We start from the raw sequence: 16,153 nt of genomic DNA, 5'->3' as shown, positions 1-16,153 counted from the left end.
ATATAAACATTGGGCATTAACCCATTCGCGCAATGCGCGTATAAAACTAGTATATATATAGGGGCGCGCTCAGGTGCGAACTATCGCCTAGGAAAGAATTGAGAACGCTTCGCAACCGTCCACGTGTCCAGATCAACGAATCATAAGTAATTTAAAAAACACGACGCGGTGACATTTTTGTAAATAACTTGAACTTTGGTGCAAGTAATTGTGTTACAAGTGCACATAGTTTCACTTAAAGGTGCACCTAGTTTCACTTACAAGTGCACATATTTTTCACTTATAAGTGCACCTATTTTCACTTACAAAGTGCAAATAATTTACCTTGTTAACATTCATGAACCTAGGTGCACCCACTTATAATGTTAGGTGCAACTAGTTATAACATTAAGTGCATTTAGTATTAAAAACTCAGCATACATTTTACTTGCACTTCTGCACCTATTTTCATTTACAAGTGCAAGTAATTTACCTTGTTAACATTCATGCATCTAGGTGCAACCTAAGTGCACCTAGTTATAACATTAGTTGCACGTAGTTATAACATTAGGACATTAGGTGCACTTAGTATTGATGCTCAGTGTACAATTTACTTGCATCTGTAGTACATTTTACTTGCACTTGTGCACCTATTTTAACTTACAAATGCAAGTAATTTACCTTGTTAACATTCATGCACCTAGGTGCACCTAGTTATAACGTTAGGTGCACCTAGTTACAACTGTTATACAATTTATTCATAATGTCCACACTTTAATAATATTTATAATACTCTCCCTTGGACATTATCTTACCATAATCATGCCTCATTAAAAACTCGCTAGAAAAACCCTATGGGAAAAACTTAGTTGAGAAAAGAGTACACGATATATTGGTAATGCATGCGTTGTTTCGGTTGCCTCATTAAACTTAAGAAAACCCTAGGGAAAAAAACTTAGTAAATGGAAAAAGAGCACAACCATAAATAACCTTCAAATCATAATCTTAAGCATTTTTGGGTTTCTCTATTTAAGTATTTATTTGCAACTTTCCTATTGACATTACTATATCATATTCATGTCTCGTTAAAAATCACACTAGAAAAACCTAGTGAGGAAAATAGTACATGATATGTATGCATTCATGTGTTGCAAAAGAGTACAATTATTAGTCTTTAAGACCCAATCTCAGGATTATTTAGGTCCAATCTTCCGGCTGGATTGATTCAAGTAAATGTCACTCTCCCTAAAGATAACAATATTCAAAGTTTACATGTTTTAAAAAGAGTCATTTCCATTTTTGGTCCTACTGTTATTGGGGCATTGCCAAATTTAGTCCACTTGATTAATTTTTGCCACAATGCGGCCAGTCTTATTTAGTCCTTACCACTTTTAGTCCACCGTTAAAATTTTCGTCAAATGACCATCCAAAACAGGGGTATTTTTGGTCTTTTCATGCTTTGGTCATCTCCTTGACCCCTTGCAGTGGTTTTCCTTACACATTTTCATCCAATGAAGAGGTCCGACGAAAGCCGTATGAGACTGAGATAATAAATAAATAACTTCAATAGAAACTCTTTAATTAGCACATAATGATATATATTCATTTTTACGTATTCCTATTTCAGGTAAAATTACTCAGTTAATTGCTTATCGTTTCAAGTTAAGTAAAACTTTCGTAATTCAACAACAAGCATGCTGCGATTTCCATTTCTTTTCTCATTCCGAGAATTACAAATCCATTAGGATTTTTCCAAATAAACATTAGCGTCTAATGACCCATAATTATGCGGTCATGACGTTTATCAACTGCATATCTAGATTTATTATTAGGCTAATTATGTAGCGAAACTTAATGCCGTCTATTATGGGAGAGCATATTTGATTAAGATCAATTCTGGGTCTCTGCGTGAATCCTTGCGCTACAAAAACTCGCTTTATATCTCACCACCTCATCATTCTTATTTCTCTTTTGTACAAACACTCATTTGTAATCTTCATGGTTAAAATTTTAGTGGTATACATGTTATAAAGAGAATACATTTATCAGCCAGTTGAGCTATATATATAAGCCTTAATTTCTCCTTCTATACATTAATTAATCAGGGCGCTCTGACGCCCAGCTCTGGATCTAGATTGTCATATAATATGAGCAATTTTGAAGACAATTGTGTTGTCGATAACTATAATATTTTTCATAAATTTTTCCCACATATATATTAATGTTTATAGAAATTTATAAGTTAACCAAATTCTAGCTATTTCCCAAAGATATTCATATCTGGTTGTTCTTGTTCCGCTTCTCAGTATTGTGATTATTTGGTGTACCTATAGATTTACTGAGTTTTCTCGTCTTCTGGACGAACGTCTTAAACGCATAACTTTTAAGATTGTTTTGAGAGTGACAAAAAATCTTTAATCGATCTAGTTGTTGTGGATTCTTATTTTTCTATAGTACCGAGAAGATAGGTTGAAATCGTTGGCATACCGAGCAGTCCCTCATCATTCTGAGATGTTGAGATTCCACGAAGGGACTTGTCTCTGGTAGTGTCAGGCTACCAACATTCATTCTCACCTTGAGAGGAAGCTGTACCGAGAATTGAGGGCGAGCCAACCACTACTCCATCAGCACAAGTTCATTCGCCTTCTGAGGTTGGATTCATCTTTGAGCTAAGTCCGAGCTTAGTTAGTGGTGAAAACAAGGATGCGCCACCTGGTGTGAACCAAGACAACTTCGAGTCGTTTAGTGCTGAACAAGTGAGGATGCCACCTCAAACTCCAAGGCTAATGGGCGATACTTCATCAATTCTAGCCATTCTTTAGTCTATGGCCGAAGACAATAGACATCATTTCAAGGAGATGAGGAAGGCAATTCGACGCACAAAAAGGGCGATTAATGAAACGAAGGCTTTTGTTGTTTAAGAAGCTCATGCTACCAAAAACTTAGTTGAGACTTAGATCCCTCACACGAGTTAAACTAGATCGTCGTTTCGTAATCAGGCATTTGAAAAAGCTGTGATTAAATCACTCGATAATACTGAGACGATGATTGTCGATATGGTACACTCAATGGAAACTTTTCTCGAAGGAATGGTCAATCTTCATTGAGGCCAAGAAAAGATCTAGAGGGAACAACACTCCATGAAACACATCCAATTTAGGCTCAAAGAGCAAGTTGGGATGCAGACTCTATGGGAAATCACCGATGTCAAAGAGATTATTCTTGGGATGACCAAGGCCCCAGCATCAAATTGTGATGATTCCAAAAAGGGGGAAGAGAGGAGAGACCGAGACGATTGCGGAGGAGATGCCAATAGATCTCAGATGCCTCAGTTCGACTACTTGGCTCTTGCACCTCAACCAGCTCCTACCTCCCGAGACATTCAGCCTTATCATCCACCTGCTTGTCATGACGATAAGCTAACCAGACTTCAAGCTCTCGTGAAGCTCAACCATTTAGCGAAACTGGAAAGCAACATCAACATAATCAATCCAAACGATTTGATTCAAAACAACTAATGACCAAAACTACTGAAGGCCGATGGGTTGCTTCCGAACCATATGTTGAAGGGAGTGGTTGTGGAAAATGAACCAAACACACAAAGACAGTTTTCCAGAATGCAACCAAACACAAAGAATGAAACTGTTTTCTGAAAAATGACTTATTTTCCAGAAAACACAGCCTTACTTCAGCAGGCTTGGGCAAAAGAGGATCTACTTAGAGAACAAAGCAAAGAACTACAAACTTACAGGTATCACATTTTTTTTAATTGGATGTCATGTAGCCATGATAATGTCTTTTTAACTGATACAACTATACAGGGTGATGGATTTGTATTTCTTCATATGTATTATCTAGTGACAAATTTCAGGTTTTGATGGATTTGGAATAAGTTTGTCTGGATTTGATGTGAGTTTTTAAGTGATATTCCAACTTGTTAGTAACCTGTAGTTAGTAATTAAGTTAAAATCCAAAATCATCCGAGTCCAAGATTGTCTACTGTGATTTATGGTGATGTAATCTAATTTAGGCTAATGGATTATATTTAAACATTTCATATTAAATTGTTTTGTGCCATTTTTTTTACTTGTAACTCCATTTGAATATTTGTTTCAATTAAACTATGTGCATATGTATTGTTTATTCTGTAATTTGCAATCAACTTAAGCAAACAGTTATTATTTCTCTCATTACCACACTTTTAGATCCAATTACTAGCAATCTACAATTAGAGGCAAATGATGACAAAAGAGTGATGTTTTTTTTTTTTTAACTGATTAAGTTCTGCAACGACTGCTCAAGTATAAGGTAATTATTAACACTTCATAAGTACTCATTTAGAATTGAACCCTAAGTCCTAAACTATAGAGTTCTAAAACTACACTGCTAATACTGTTTTAGAGAAAACAAAGTATTTTCAAATACTAATAATATAATGTATACAGATTGCAAACTATATTAAAGTTTTTTGATTATTTGGCTTTTCTTTGAATTCCATTTCTGTTTTGCTATTCACTTTACTTTTCCAGTTAAAAAAAAGGGCTTCACATTTCACACACCTAAAGCAAATTAGAAACACATCATAAGAAATGACCAATCATTATTGCATGAATCATGGTCCACAGAGCTGTGTAGACCAAAAATAAAAAGTACATTATTTTTGTACTGAAGGTACATTATTTTTGTACTGTAGGTATATTATTTTAGGGTACATTATTTTTGTACTGAAGGTACATTATTTAATATATACTATCAAATAATGTACCTACAGTACAAAAATAATGTACTTTTTTATTTTTGGTCCACACAGCTGTGTGGACCATGGTCCATGCAATAATTTTCCAGAAACGACATACTAAGTCAGTATTTGATAGGGTATAAATGTATAACAGCAAGTATGCATGCAATTTTACCTTTATCTTTGACATACACCTTTCTTTTTCCATGTATGATTGTTGACTCCTTCAATTTCTTCATTTTTGTGCCAATTCTTAAATGTGTTGTCAAAACTTTACATTCACAATGAATATAGAATGCACATATTTTTGCTGAAATGCCATGTATATATTAATTAACAGGGCCGAATTTTAGGGCGTGCAAGATGTGCAACAGCACAGGGCCCCAAAATTTTGGGGGCTCCTAGTCCAGCCCTGGGCTAATAGTTAGTATATGTATTTGTATTTATATTGACCCAAAATTAAGTTTTTTGTATTTTTCTTTGCAATTTTTCTTCAATTCACAGTTTATTTATACTTTTATAGGGCCCCACTTATTTACTAGTACATGGCCACGCAAATCAAAACAAAGGCCCTATATAATATATAGAAATATATAGATAGCAACATGAAAGAGAAATGATAGATAGAGAAGCAAAAGAGTTATAATTGTTGGAGGAATGGAGAAAAATGTGAAAATGCTCTCAACTCAACGGTTCTCTGAGGAACAAGATCTGCTTGAACGCAGTACGAAGAAATCCAAAGGGGACGGATCGAGTTCTACTCCAATGGATTTGGAGATCTCTGATACGCAAGGTGAAGCGATGGCGGAAGGGGTCCCGGATCCGGGGTAGGTCAGTATGGTGGCGGAGACGCCTCAGAACGACTTGCCGATGGAGTTTGAAAACGATAATGTGCATGATGCAGTGGTGGAGGGAGGGGGTACGGAATCAGATCAGGTTGGTATGGGGGCAGATACGCCTTCAACGGAAGAGACTGTAGCAGAGGCGGCTCCTGCTGCTGGGGCCGATGCATCCATGGAAGTCCCCAGTCCTAACCAGGCGAATCATCAGGCCGAGAATGCGACGAGGCTATCCTGATCGTATCTTGATACTGTGGTAGGAAGTGGTACGGGCACTGCTCCATTCCTTATCACAGACAGTGGTAATGACGATGTCGCAGAACCGGATGATGAGATCGATAACGACTCCGTGGATGATGATCCAACTTGTCCCACGATTAGACTATCTGCCCGTGAGAAAGAGAAGATCCGGGAACCCTGGAGGCAATCTCTGATTATCAAGGTCATGGGTAGAAAGGTGGGGTATGCGTATCTTCTTCGGCGGTTAACATCGCTTTGGAGACCTAAGGGACGTATGGATCTGATCGCGCTCGAGAACGACTATTTCCTCGTAAAATTTGGGATTCTCGACGATCTTGAATTTGCAAAGTTTGAGGGCGTCCTCGATCATTACCTGATCGTGAAAGAATGGATCCCCAATTTCGATCCGACTACTGACACGAATGATAGGGTGTTGGTGTGAGCTCGTTTTCCTAATCTCCCGGTGGAGTATTTTAACCTGCTAAGCATGAGGAAAATCGGTAATAAGCTGGGAAAGATAATTCGCGTTGATCATACTACTAGTTTGGTGTCCAGGGGAAAATTTGCAAGGGTATGTATGGAAGTGGACATAACACAGCCGCTCATATCTCGTTTCACCCTGGAGGAAAAGGTTTGGCCGGTGGCTTATGAGGGGATGCACTTGGTCTGCTTTTCTTGCGGACTTTACGGGCATAGGCAAGACTGCTGCCCGACGGCACCACAAAAGGATCCAGAAGAGGCTGCTCATGAGGGAACCGAACAGGGGCAGGCTGAGAGGAGTCAACAGTCAGCACGTGCTCCGCCAACAATGGGGGTCGGAGGATTTACTGCTAGACCCTATGGTCCTTGGATGATAGCCCAAAGAAAGGAGAGGAGACAGAATGGGAAACAGATGGGGCAAGGTCGACAAGTTGCACAGGGAGGGTTACCAAGACAACTCGGGAGTAATGACGGAGGTTTGAGTGCTGGTGGTTCACGGTTTTCTCCCCTGGAGAATGACAATGACACAGCTGATCGAGCCGAGGAGGAGCATCGACCGGCTGCTGCTACTGGTTCTGATGAACATTCGGGAACCCCAATTCCATCACAGGCTGAACACAGAGGACGGCCAAGGAGGGCTAATGTCATAGTGAGCGAAAAGCAAATAGCGAATGATAACTCGAGTGGGGGAATTACGCAACCAGCCGCGAAGGAGACTATTACAAATAGCAAACCATCGAGTTCGAGGGTCCGTCGAGCGGCTGAGGAGGATGAACATGTTGTCATTCGGGGTGAACAGGGAGGGAAGGTTGTTAGTTCGACCAGAGTTTCCGCCGAGAGAACTCCAAAGGAAATTCCAGTGGACTCTATGACGTTAATCCCGGAGCACCATGGTGACCCCCCTTCGCAACACGATGATGAGGGGGATGTTGTGATGGAAATAGAGGAGCATCATGCGGTTTCGTTGGCGGAGGCAGGGCCGGGTGGCCCTCCCGTTGGCGTTTGAGTTGTTTGTTTTTCCGTGTTTTGTGTTTCGTCTTTTTCTGTGTTTGTTTATGAATTACATTACCTGGAATTGTCAAGGCGCGGGTGGTCATGATTTCCTTCGTGTCCTTAAGAATCTTATTCAAACCCATAAGCCTGTCCTCTTGGGTCTCGTGGAACCGAAAGTCTCGGGTTCTCAAGCTAACGTCATCTGCACGAAACTGGGTTTCTCGGACTAGGTACGGGTAGAAGCTGTTGGCTTTAGTGGCGGTATATGGGTCTTTTGGAATAATTCTGTTCATGTCTCGGTGGAGTTTACTCACCCTCAATTTGTTTTGCTGCAGGTAACGGAAGCAGGACAGGAGCCGTGGTTTTATACGGTTGTTTATGGTAGTCCGTCGAACCATTTACGTAGGAGGCTTTGGGTGGAGCTTTCTCTTTCAAAGTTGGGGTTCGTAGGGCCGTGGATGGTAGCGGGTGACTTCAATGCGGTTGCTTGCCAAGAGGAGACTTCGAATTATAGCTCGTCGACTGTGCGATGAAGCTCGGAGTTTGTGACATGGATTAACGATGAAGGCCTTATTGATTTAGGGTTTAGTGGACCGAGTCTGACTTGGATTAGAGGGAACTCTTCAGGGACTGTGAAGGGTGCTCGTTTGGATAGGGTTCTGTGTAACGTGGAATGGCGCCAACGTTTTCCCAACGTGAGTGTCGTTCATCTTCCGAGAATTTCGTCTGACCACGCACCGATTTTGATTCGGAGGGCAGATGTGGTTCCGATCCGGGTCAGATTCTCTTTTAAGTTTCAAGCGGCATGGTTGACAGACAAAGGTTTTTCTGGAGTCATTGAAAGTAGGCGGAGAACTGGTTCACTCCAAGACAACATCGCCAGTTTGACAGCTACTTTGGATCGCTGGAACAGAGATGTTTTCGGCAATATTCTTCGTCGGAAGAGGTCCTTGTTAGCACGATTGAAGGGGGTGCAACGTCGTCTTGCATCTGGATTTAACGCTGGTCTTTTGAAACTTGAAAAGAAGTTGACGGAGAAATATCATGAGGTCCTTTACCAGGAGGAGCTTCTTTGGTCCCAACGTTCCAGGGAGGAGTGGATTGTTTCGGGAGATCGGAACACTGCATATTATCATGCTGCAACTCTTATCCGGAATTCACGAAATTCAATCGTGAGCTTGCGCGATGGTACCGGGGAAGGGATCATGGAGGGTAATAATCTTAAAGACCATGTTCGTAACTTCTATGTGCATTTGTTCACTACGGAGGGGAATGCGTACCCTTATCACCTTTTAGATGGCTCCTACCCACGTTTGATGCCGGAAGAGTGGAGGGAGTTTAATAAAGAGGTTTCTATGGTAGAAGTTCACAATGCTCTTACGAGCATGGCACCGTTTAAGGCCCCCGGGCCCGATGGGTTCCATGCGGCTTTCTATCAACGTATGTGGGGGGTTGTCGGTAACACTCTCTACAATCTTGTCAAAGATGCTTATAACACGGGTGCTCTTCCGGTTGGGGTGAATGATAACCTCTTGGTTCTCATTCCAAAGGTCAATTCGCCGGAGACTATAAAGCAATTCCGACCTATTAGTCTTTGTAATGTAACGTGTAAACTTGTTACCAAGACTATTACTAATCGGCTAAAAGCAGTGCTTCCCAAATTGGTCAGACCTTTTCAGAGTTCTTTTGTGCCGGGTAAGCAGATTTCCGACAATATTCTTGTTTATCAGGAGATTATGCACACCATGCGCACAAAGAAAGGTAAAACTGGGTACATGGCAATAAAGCTGGATTTGGAAAAAGCGTATGACAGGCTATCTTGGGACTTTATCGAAATGGTTCTTAGGGACACTAGTTTTAGCGACCAATGGACCCGGTTGATTATGCATTGCATTCGAACTCCCTGCATGTCCATTATTTGGAATGGCGAACGGTTACAGTCTTTCAGACCGCAAAGAGGAATAAGGCAGGGGGATGCGATGTGTCCAGCAATTTTTGTTCGCTGCATGGATAAACTTAGTCAAATGATTTCTCATAAAGTGAGTTTTGGCGATTGGAAAGGTGTTCGAATGGACTCCAACGGTCCCATTATATCCCATCTTTGTTTTGCGGACGATATGGTCCTCTTTACGGAAGCTACGGTTGACCAAGTGGAACATATTCGCCTATGTCTGGAGCAGTTTTGTGCGGCCTCCGGGCAGAAGATCAGCTATGATAAGTCCCAGGTTTTCTTCTCACGAAATACGGACCCTCGCGCCGCAGAGGACATCGCAACACGTCTTGAAGTTATGAAAACTGATAATTTAGGCAGGTATCTTGGTGTTCCGTCCATTCATGGTCGGGTTACTTGCCAAAGCTTTAATGTTCTTCTAGATCGGGTCACTGGGAGGCTCGAGGGATGGAAAACGAAAATGTTATCAATGGTGGGTAGGGTCACTCTAGCCAAAGCGGTTCTAAATGCTATTCCTACTTACACCATGCAAACGACGGTCTTACCGAAAGGGGTGTGTATGGAGATAGAGAAGAAAACCAGACAGTTTATCTGGGGCAATCAGGGCCAAGACACTACTAGAAAGATTAATCTTGTAAGTTGGGATACGGTTACGAAGGAGAAAGTTGCAGGAGGTCTCGGTATTCGAAGGTTACAAGATATGAATCGGGCATGCATGGCCAAGCTTGGGTGGCATCTCATCCACGAGAAGGAGAGTTTGTGGGCACAAACCTTGCTGACGAAATATAAGACTGGTAGTGACAGGTTGGCGGAGTGTCACATTACCGGAAATACATCGCATGCGTGGAAAGGAATTTTGGAAGCTTTCCCCATTATCGACGATGGTATGGTAAGACTGGTTAGGAATGGACGGAGTACGCGGTTTTGGCTGGATAAATGGATTAGTCGCAAGCCGCTCTCTCAGTTCATCACGGCTCCTTTAAGCTTGCCTGAGCTTTATGCGAATGTGGCTGAGTATTGGGAAGAGGGACGTGGGTGGATGTGGGAACGTGTGCAGGATATTCTTCCTATGGATATTATGAAGAGGATGGCAAGTATCATGCTCGTTGATGAGGACTGCGAATCCGACAGCTGCGCCTGGGCGCTGGAAGATGATGGCAGATTTTCAGTGCGTTCTGCCTATGCCGTAATTTCGGATTCTGATCAGGAAGTTAACCTGTCCAATTGGAAAAGGATATGGGAGCTCAAAGTTCCCAACAAGATTTGTTTTTTTATTTGGTTGCTTTTGCATGGGAAAATCTTAACTAATGCTGAACGTCGTAGACGTCATCTCACTACTAATGATTGGTGTGTTTGCTGTGCAGGGGTTGAGGAGACATGCGATCATTTATTCCGATACTGCAGTGAGTCTAGAGGAATCTGGGATACAGCGGCTTGTAGTAGCCGGGTTCATTCCAAACTCCAAAATTTGGATTGGACTCGTTGGTTGCTGACTAATCTAGAAGGGGACCAGCGTTCGGGATTTGGTGTCAATTGGCCTGCTAGGTTCGCGATCAGGTTTTGGTGGATTTGGAAGTGGGGAAATGACACCGTCTTTAATGGTCGCAGCATCACTTTTGACCAGAAGATTCAATGGATTCGGCGGCAGGAGGAGGAGGTTCTTAACGCGTTTGCAGTAACGAGGAGCACTGGTGGTTTGGAGCAACGAGTTGTGGAAACCCTCATCGCTTGGAAGATGCCCGAATCGGACTGGATGAAAATGAACGTCGACGGGAGTGTCTCCACGGCTGATGGTAGCTCGAGCTGCGGCGGTGTTCTACGTGATACTACGGGAACGTGGAGAGGCGGCTTCATGTATAATATTGGCAGCTGTTCAATTGGAGAGGCAGAGGGTTGGGGTGTGTTCCAAGGGCTTAGTTTGGCTGCTCGCATGGGGGTTCATAACCTCATTGTCGAGTGTGATTCTTTGACTACAATCGAACAGTTGCAAGGAAAAAGGCCTTGCCTGGGGGTTTCCAAAAATATTTTGCGCCGATGCATTGAGATGAGGAGAGCTTTCACGATGGTAGAGTTCTGTCACGTTTACAGAGAGCAAAATAGAGTAGCCGATGCCTTAGCATGTCAAGCGCTTACCAAACAGAGCACTCTTTTGGAAATAGTGGATGCTCCCTTGGACTTGAGAGACATCTTGCATGAAGATCAGTGTGGTGCTAGTTTTCTTATGAAAATCCCCGTCAGTAGGGCGGGTGATATAGCGTATTTTTTGTATTTTATGGGTATCCCCCTCTTCTTTTATCAAAAAAAAAAAATGAAAGAGAAATGATTAGTCACTATCAAACATTAATGTGTGAGAGTCAAACCTTACCATCAACATTTAATGCCTGGTAGTAGGGTTGTATGTTTGCTAAAAGTAGTAATATTGTGTGTATTGGATATTGTGCCACTCCTATTCTACTAAAAAAAAAGAGTTTATTACCGAAATGGTCCCTCGACTATTGCGAAATTACTAATTTGGTTCTCGACAATTTTTCATGCCCAATTAAGTCCCTCGACTTTGAAAATTTTAACCAATTTGGTCCTCCGTTTATTTTGCCGTTAAACATCCGTTAAAATGGGGACCAAATTAATAATTTTGCTATAGTCAAGGGACTAAATTGGTAAGTTTTCTATAGTCAAGGGACCATTTCAGTGAAAAAATAATTACCAATTTGGTCCCTTGACTATAGAAAAATTAACAATTTGGTCCCTTGACTATAGCAAAATTACCAATTTGGTTCTGATTTGACGGATGTTTTACGGAAAAATAAACGGAGGACCAAATTGGTTAAAATTTTCAAAGTCAAGGGACTTAATTGGGCATGAAAAATTGTCGAGGACCAAATTGGTAATTTCGCAATAGTCGAGGGACCATTTCGGTAATAAGCTCAAAAAAAGATTTGGTGTATAGGAAAACCTTACCATCAACTCTTAATATTTTTATTATAATATTAATAAATATATAGTACTTTCTATGCAAATTGAATTTATTATAAATGAAATTTCAAAAGTATAATAAGCATTCAAATATATTTATACTCATAATTGTTTTTTTAAATATTTATACATATATAAATTAAAATCATTTAATATATAAATGGTTTTTTTTATGTATTTCATTTGCCAACTTTGCATAATAGAATCCCAAATGATGCATTCCCCAAACAGTATTATTACAAAAAATAATAATAAATAAATGAATCATGTTCTGAAATTTTAAAAAGAAAATTAAATTCTGATCTCATCACTTATCAAACTGTATTCATACTTCACCTAATTTGTAATCTAAGCCTTTTGAATAATAGATTTTAAATGGAAGTCACAAAAATGACTTCAGGATTATCCAATAACCTTCCATTTCAGTAAGTTATTAATTTGGGAACCTTTATAAATAGCTAAATTTCTTTTTCTATGTTGTTGAAATTAAATTTTTTAATGATACTTGTTCTTCTTGAGCATTTTCAGTGCCTGCAGTTGATCACACAGAGGTCACCAAAGCAAGTAGTGATTTGGAAAAGTCTTGCCACCAAATTTTTGAATCTGCTTTAAAAAGTAAGTAACAAATGCTAATTTATTTTTTGACTTTCTTTAGAAGTTTGCACATGAAATGAATATTTGGTATTTCATTTCCTTAACTGCTATCTATACATGTCTATTTAGTATTACACACATAACTGAATATACTTAACATAGAGGCAAATAACAGTACAATCCAGAGCACAGTAGAGAACACATTCTGTAGATTAAAGATAAGATAAATTAGTGCCTGTTTTTTAGAGTAAATTTCTTTAATAGAAGTAACCAACGCATCATTAGTAGGCACAGTAAGCACCAAGTTAGCAGCAGAGAGTCTAGAGCCAGAATCTATACACCTTAAGGGTGTAAGATTGCTAACATAGGAACTAACAAACCTGCTGATCATGGAAGACACACTCTTGACTTCTAATAACTATTTCTCTCTTGATTTCAGTTACTACATAATTACGGACACAACGCAGCCTGATTGCCTTAGTTGTCCACTGAGGATGAAGCTGCATACCAACTATAAATGGCCAGACATGCTGGGAATAGCAAGAAGAAATTAAAACAGCAGCTGCTTTTGTTTTTTTGGGAGAAACTGATAACAGAAATTTGCAAAGCTCTCAATGTCTGTCTAAGATTTGTGTTTGTAAACAGGCAATAAATATGCATGTATTTATAATGGTAGAAGCAGGGTTGTAACATATAACACTACACAAAAAAAAACGTATAAATAGCGACGGATCGGTTTCGTGGCTAAATAGCAAAAATCCGTCGCTAGAACTTAGCGACACAATTTTCCTCCGTCGCTAACTTTTGTGACGAAAATATCTGTCGCTAAGCAAAAACAGTCCGTCGCTATTTTCCTCTCGGCGACGATTAGATGACGAAATTTGTAAGGGAATAACGACGAAAAATTCCGTTGCTAACTCTAGTGACGGAATTTCGTCGCTAATTTGTTTCTATTACTCCGTATTTACATTGAATTCCATTTAACTACAGCTTAACGACGAAAATACCCGTCTATAAATTTAGCAACAGATTTTTTCGCTATTTCGTTGCCATTCTTTATTGTTATTAGGTATTTAGCTACGAATTTAATACAATTTTTGTCTGTCGTTAAATTTTTAAAATTAAAAAAAAAATCTATAATATAATAGTTCAATAATATAATTATAAAATATATTATATTAAAAATTCAAATTCAATAACAATAACAAAAGTATAGCATTGTGTAATGTTACATCGTCAAAAACAAAAGTATAGCATTGAATAACAATAACAATATTTCATGGTTTGAAGTACTATTATCAACTCCTTCCAGCTTTTAAGTATGCTCATGATAACTGCCAAAAGTGCCTTGGATTATTTGCAATCGGCTTGACCATGGCTTCTTTAGCTACTTGTTGAGCACACATGATGACACAAATTAAACTCACGCATAATATGTAGGAACAAACTGGTCACATAGAGTCTGAATTCCTGCAATTGATAACACTTCTAAACATTTTAACTTCTTCAATGCAGGGATATTACACATTGCATCTATGCTATGGCATTCATTGATGTGGAGCTCCTTAAGAAGTACTCCTAGTGAGTTGGAGATAATTTCAATGTAGCTGTGTGTGAGAAGATAGCACTATCCCAAATTTATTTACTACAGTAAAGGTGGTGAAGTTACTAGTGATGTCAATGCACTATCAGATAAACGACATGCACCCCTTAGTGATAGAATACCCAAATTCGACAAACCATGTGAAGATCGAGCTATGGTTTTGCCGAACACAGGATCAAGCAAGCCTTGCCCACACATGTCAAGCTGAAGGACCTATTTCAAGACATCAAGAATGGGAAATAAGGCCATAACATTCTAGAGGAAATACTGGAAAATACTTAAAAAGAAAAAGACAAACAAATAGTGCTGCAATGCAAAAAGCTTAGACTTCCTTGAAGTTCCGGATAAGAGCTTAGACATTTGGAATTCTCCAATACTATTAAGACAAGGAATAGCATGAGAAAGCCAAATCAAGAAAATCCAAGTTCGGAGTACCTGTTGACCGTTGATGGAGTACGCTGGATCTACAGAGGTCGTCGGAATAGAGGATGTCCGTCGCTGCCACTGCTCGCCGAGACCAGACACTGCCTTCGCCGGATTCCATGGCACTAGAGCTTCATTGTTTGGTTGCTTCGGGTTACCGAGAGAGAGATGCTAGGTAGAGAGTAATCGATTAAAGAGGGAGAGAGATGAGAGGCTGCTGCAGATATAGGACATTTGGCAATGAGGATTACGATGTTTAGGGCTAAATTGTTCGCTATATTCTATAAAAAAATTTCCCGGACATATTTTCTAGCGACAAGTTAAAATTTCGTCACTAAATTCTATTAAAAAAATTCTCGGTCATATTAATCTAGCGATGGATATTTGAATCCGTCGCTAGAATCTAGCGACGGATACAAATTCTGTCGCTAAATTCTATTAAAAATTCCCGGCCATATTAATCTAGAGACAGATTCAAATTCCGTCGCTATATTCTAACAAAAAAAATTGACCATAGTAATCTAGCGATGGATTAGAATCTGTCGCTAGATCTAGTGACAGAATTCGAATTCCGTCGCTAATCTATTAAAAAAATTCCGGTGATGATGTTTTAGCGACGGATACCATTTTTTGTCGCTATATATAGTGATAGAAGATAATATTCGTCGCTACTTTTTAAAGAAAATAATAGATGCTTTAAACCTCAGCGACGGATAATTTTTTCCATCGCTAATCCATAGCAATTAAAAATATTTAATTAGCCCGTCAAAAATCCGTCGCTAATTTGTCTCTATTTTTTGCACGGCAATTTACCGCTAAAGTTAGCTATGGAGTTAACGACAAATTTTTTCTGTCGCTAACTTTCAATTTTTTTGAAAATAATTAAATCCACCACTATTTCGTCGCTAAATCCGTCATTATTTTCGCGTTTTTTTGTAGTGTAAAATATTATACATACACTGTACTTGTACAGGCACCCATACCACCAGCAGACTCACTTCAGACGCCACCTTAATAAAATGAGAGTACTAACTCTACAATAAGTCGTTACCCTATAATTGAGGCTAAAATCAGAGAGTAAAGAGGTGGGAAATACTTAATTTGAAATGCGTGGACCACACTTCTCTATCAAATCATAGGTATGATCAAGTATATTATTCTGATGATATTAACCAATGCCAAAGTCAAAGTCAACAATGCGTGGACCACACTTCTCTACACACGTGAAGGCCATTATGGATGAAGTTGGAGTGTAACAACACCACACTTCTTCTCTACACGCGTGAAGGCCATTATGGATGAAGTTGGAGTGTAACAATACTTAACCAAATTTCGAACAC

At 39.6% G+C, this 16,153-nt stretch overlaps 1 protein-coding gene and 1 long non-coding RNA gene across 2 annotated transcripts; one reads left to right on the top strand and one right to left on the bottom strand.

The window, feature by feature from the left end:
* Positions 1–6,283: 6,283 nt before the first annotated feature.
* LOC116026974 lies at positions 6,284–13,341 on the top strand. The gene is made up of 4 exons (XM_031268398.1): positions 6,284–7,276; positions 7,605–7,737; positions 7,852–11,476; positions 13,227–13,341. The coding sequence occupies exons 1-4, from the start codon at positions 6,284–6,286 to the stop codon at positions 13,339–13,341; spliced, it is 4,866 nt and encodes a 1,621-aa protein (XP_031124258.1).
* A 617-nt stretch (positions 13,342–13,958) lies between these two features.
* On the bottom strand, positions 13,959–15,032 carry LOC116028023. The gene is made up of 2 exons (XR_004100046.1): positions 14,826–15,032; positions 13,959–14,603 (listed from the first exon to the last, which is right to left on the bottom strand). It is a non-coding gene; the product is annotated as an uncharacterized LOC116028023 (long non-coding RNA).
* Between the last annotated feature and the right edge of the window lie 1,121 nt (positions 15,033–16,153).

This window comes from Ipomoea triloba, chromosome 8 (assembly GCF_003576645.1).
Source record: "Ipomoea triloba cultivar NCNSP0323 chromosome 8, ASM357664v1".
Classification (NCBI taxonomy): domain Eukaryota; kingdom Viridiplantae; phylum Streptophyta; class Magnoliopsida; order Solanales; family Convolvulaceae; genus Ipomoea; species Ipomoea triloba.
This window is presented reverse-complemented; position numbering and strand designations above follow the sequence as displayed.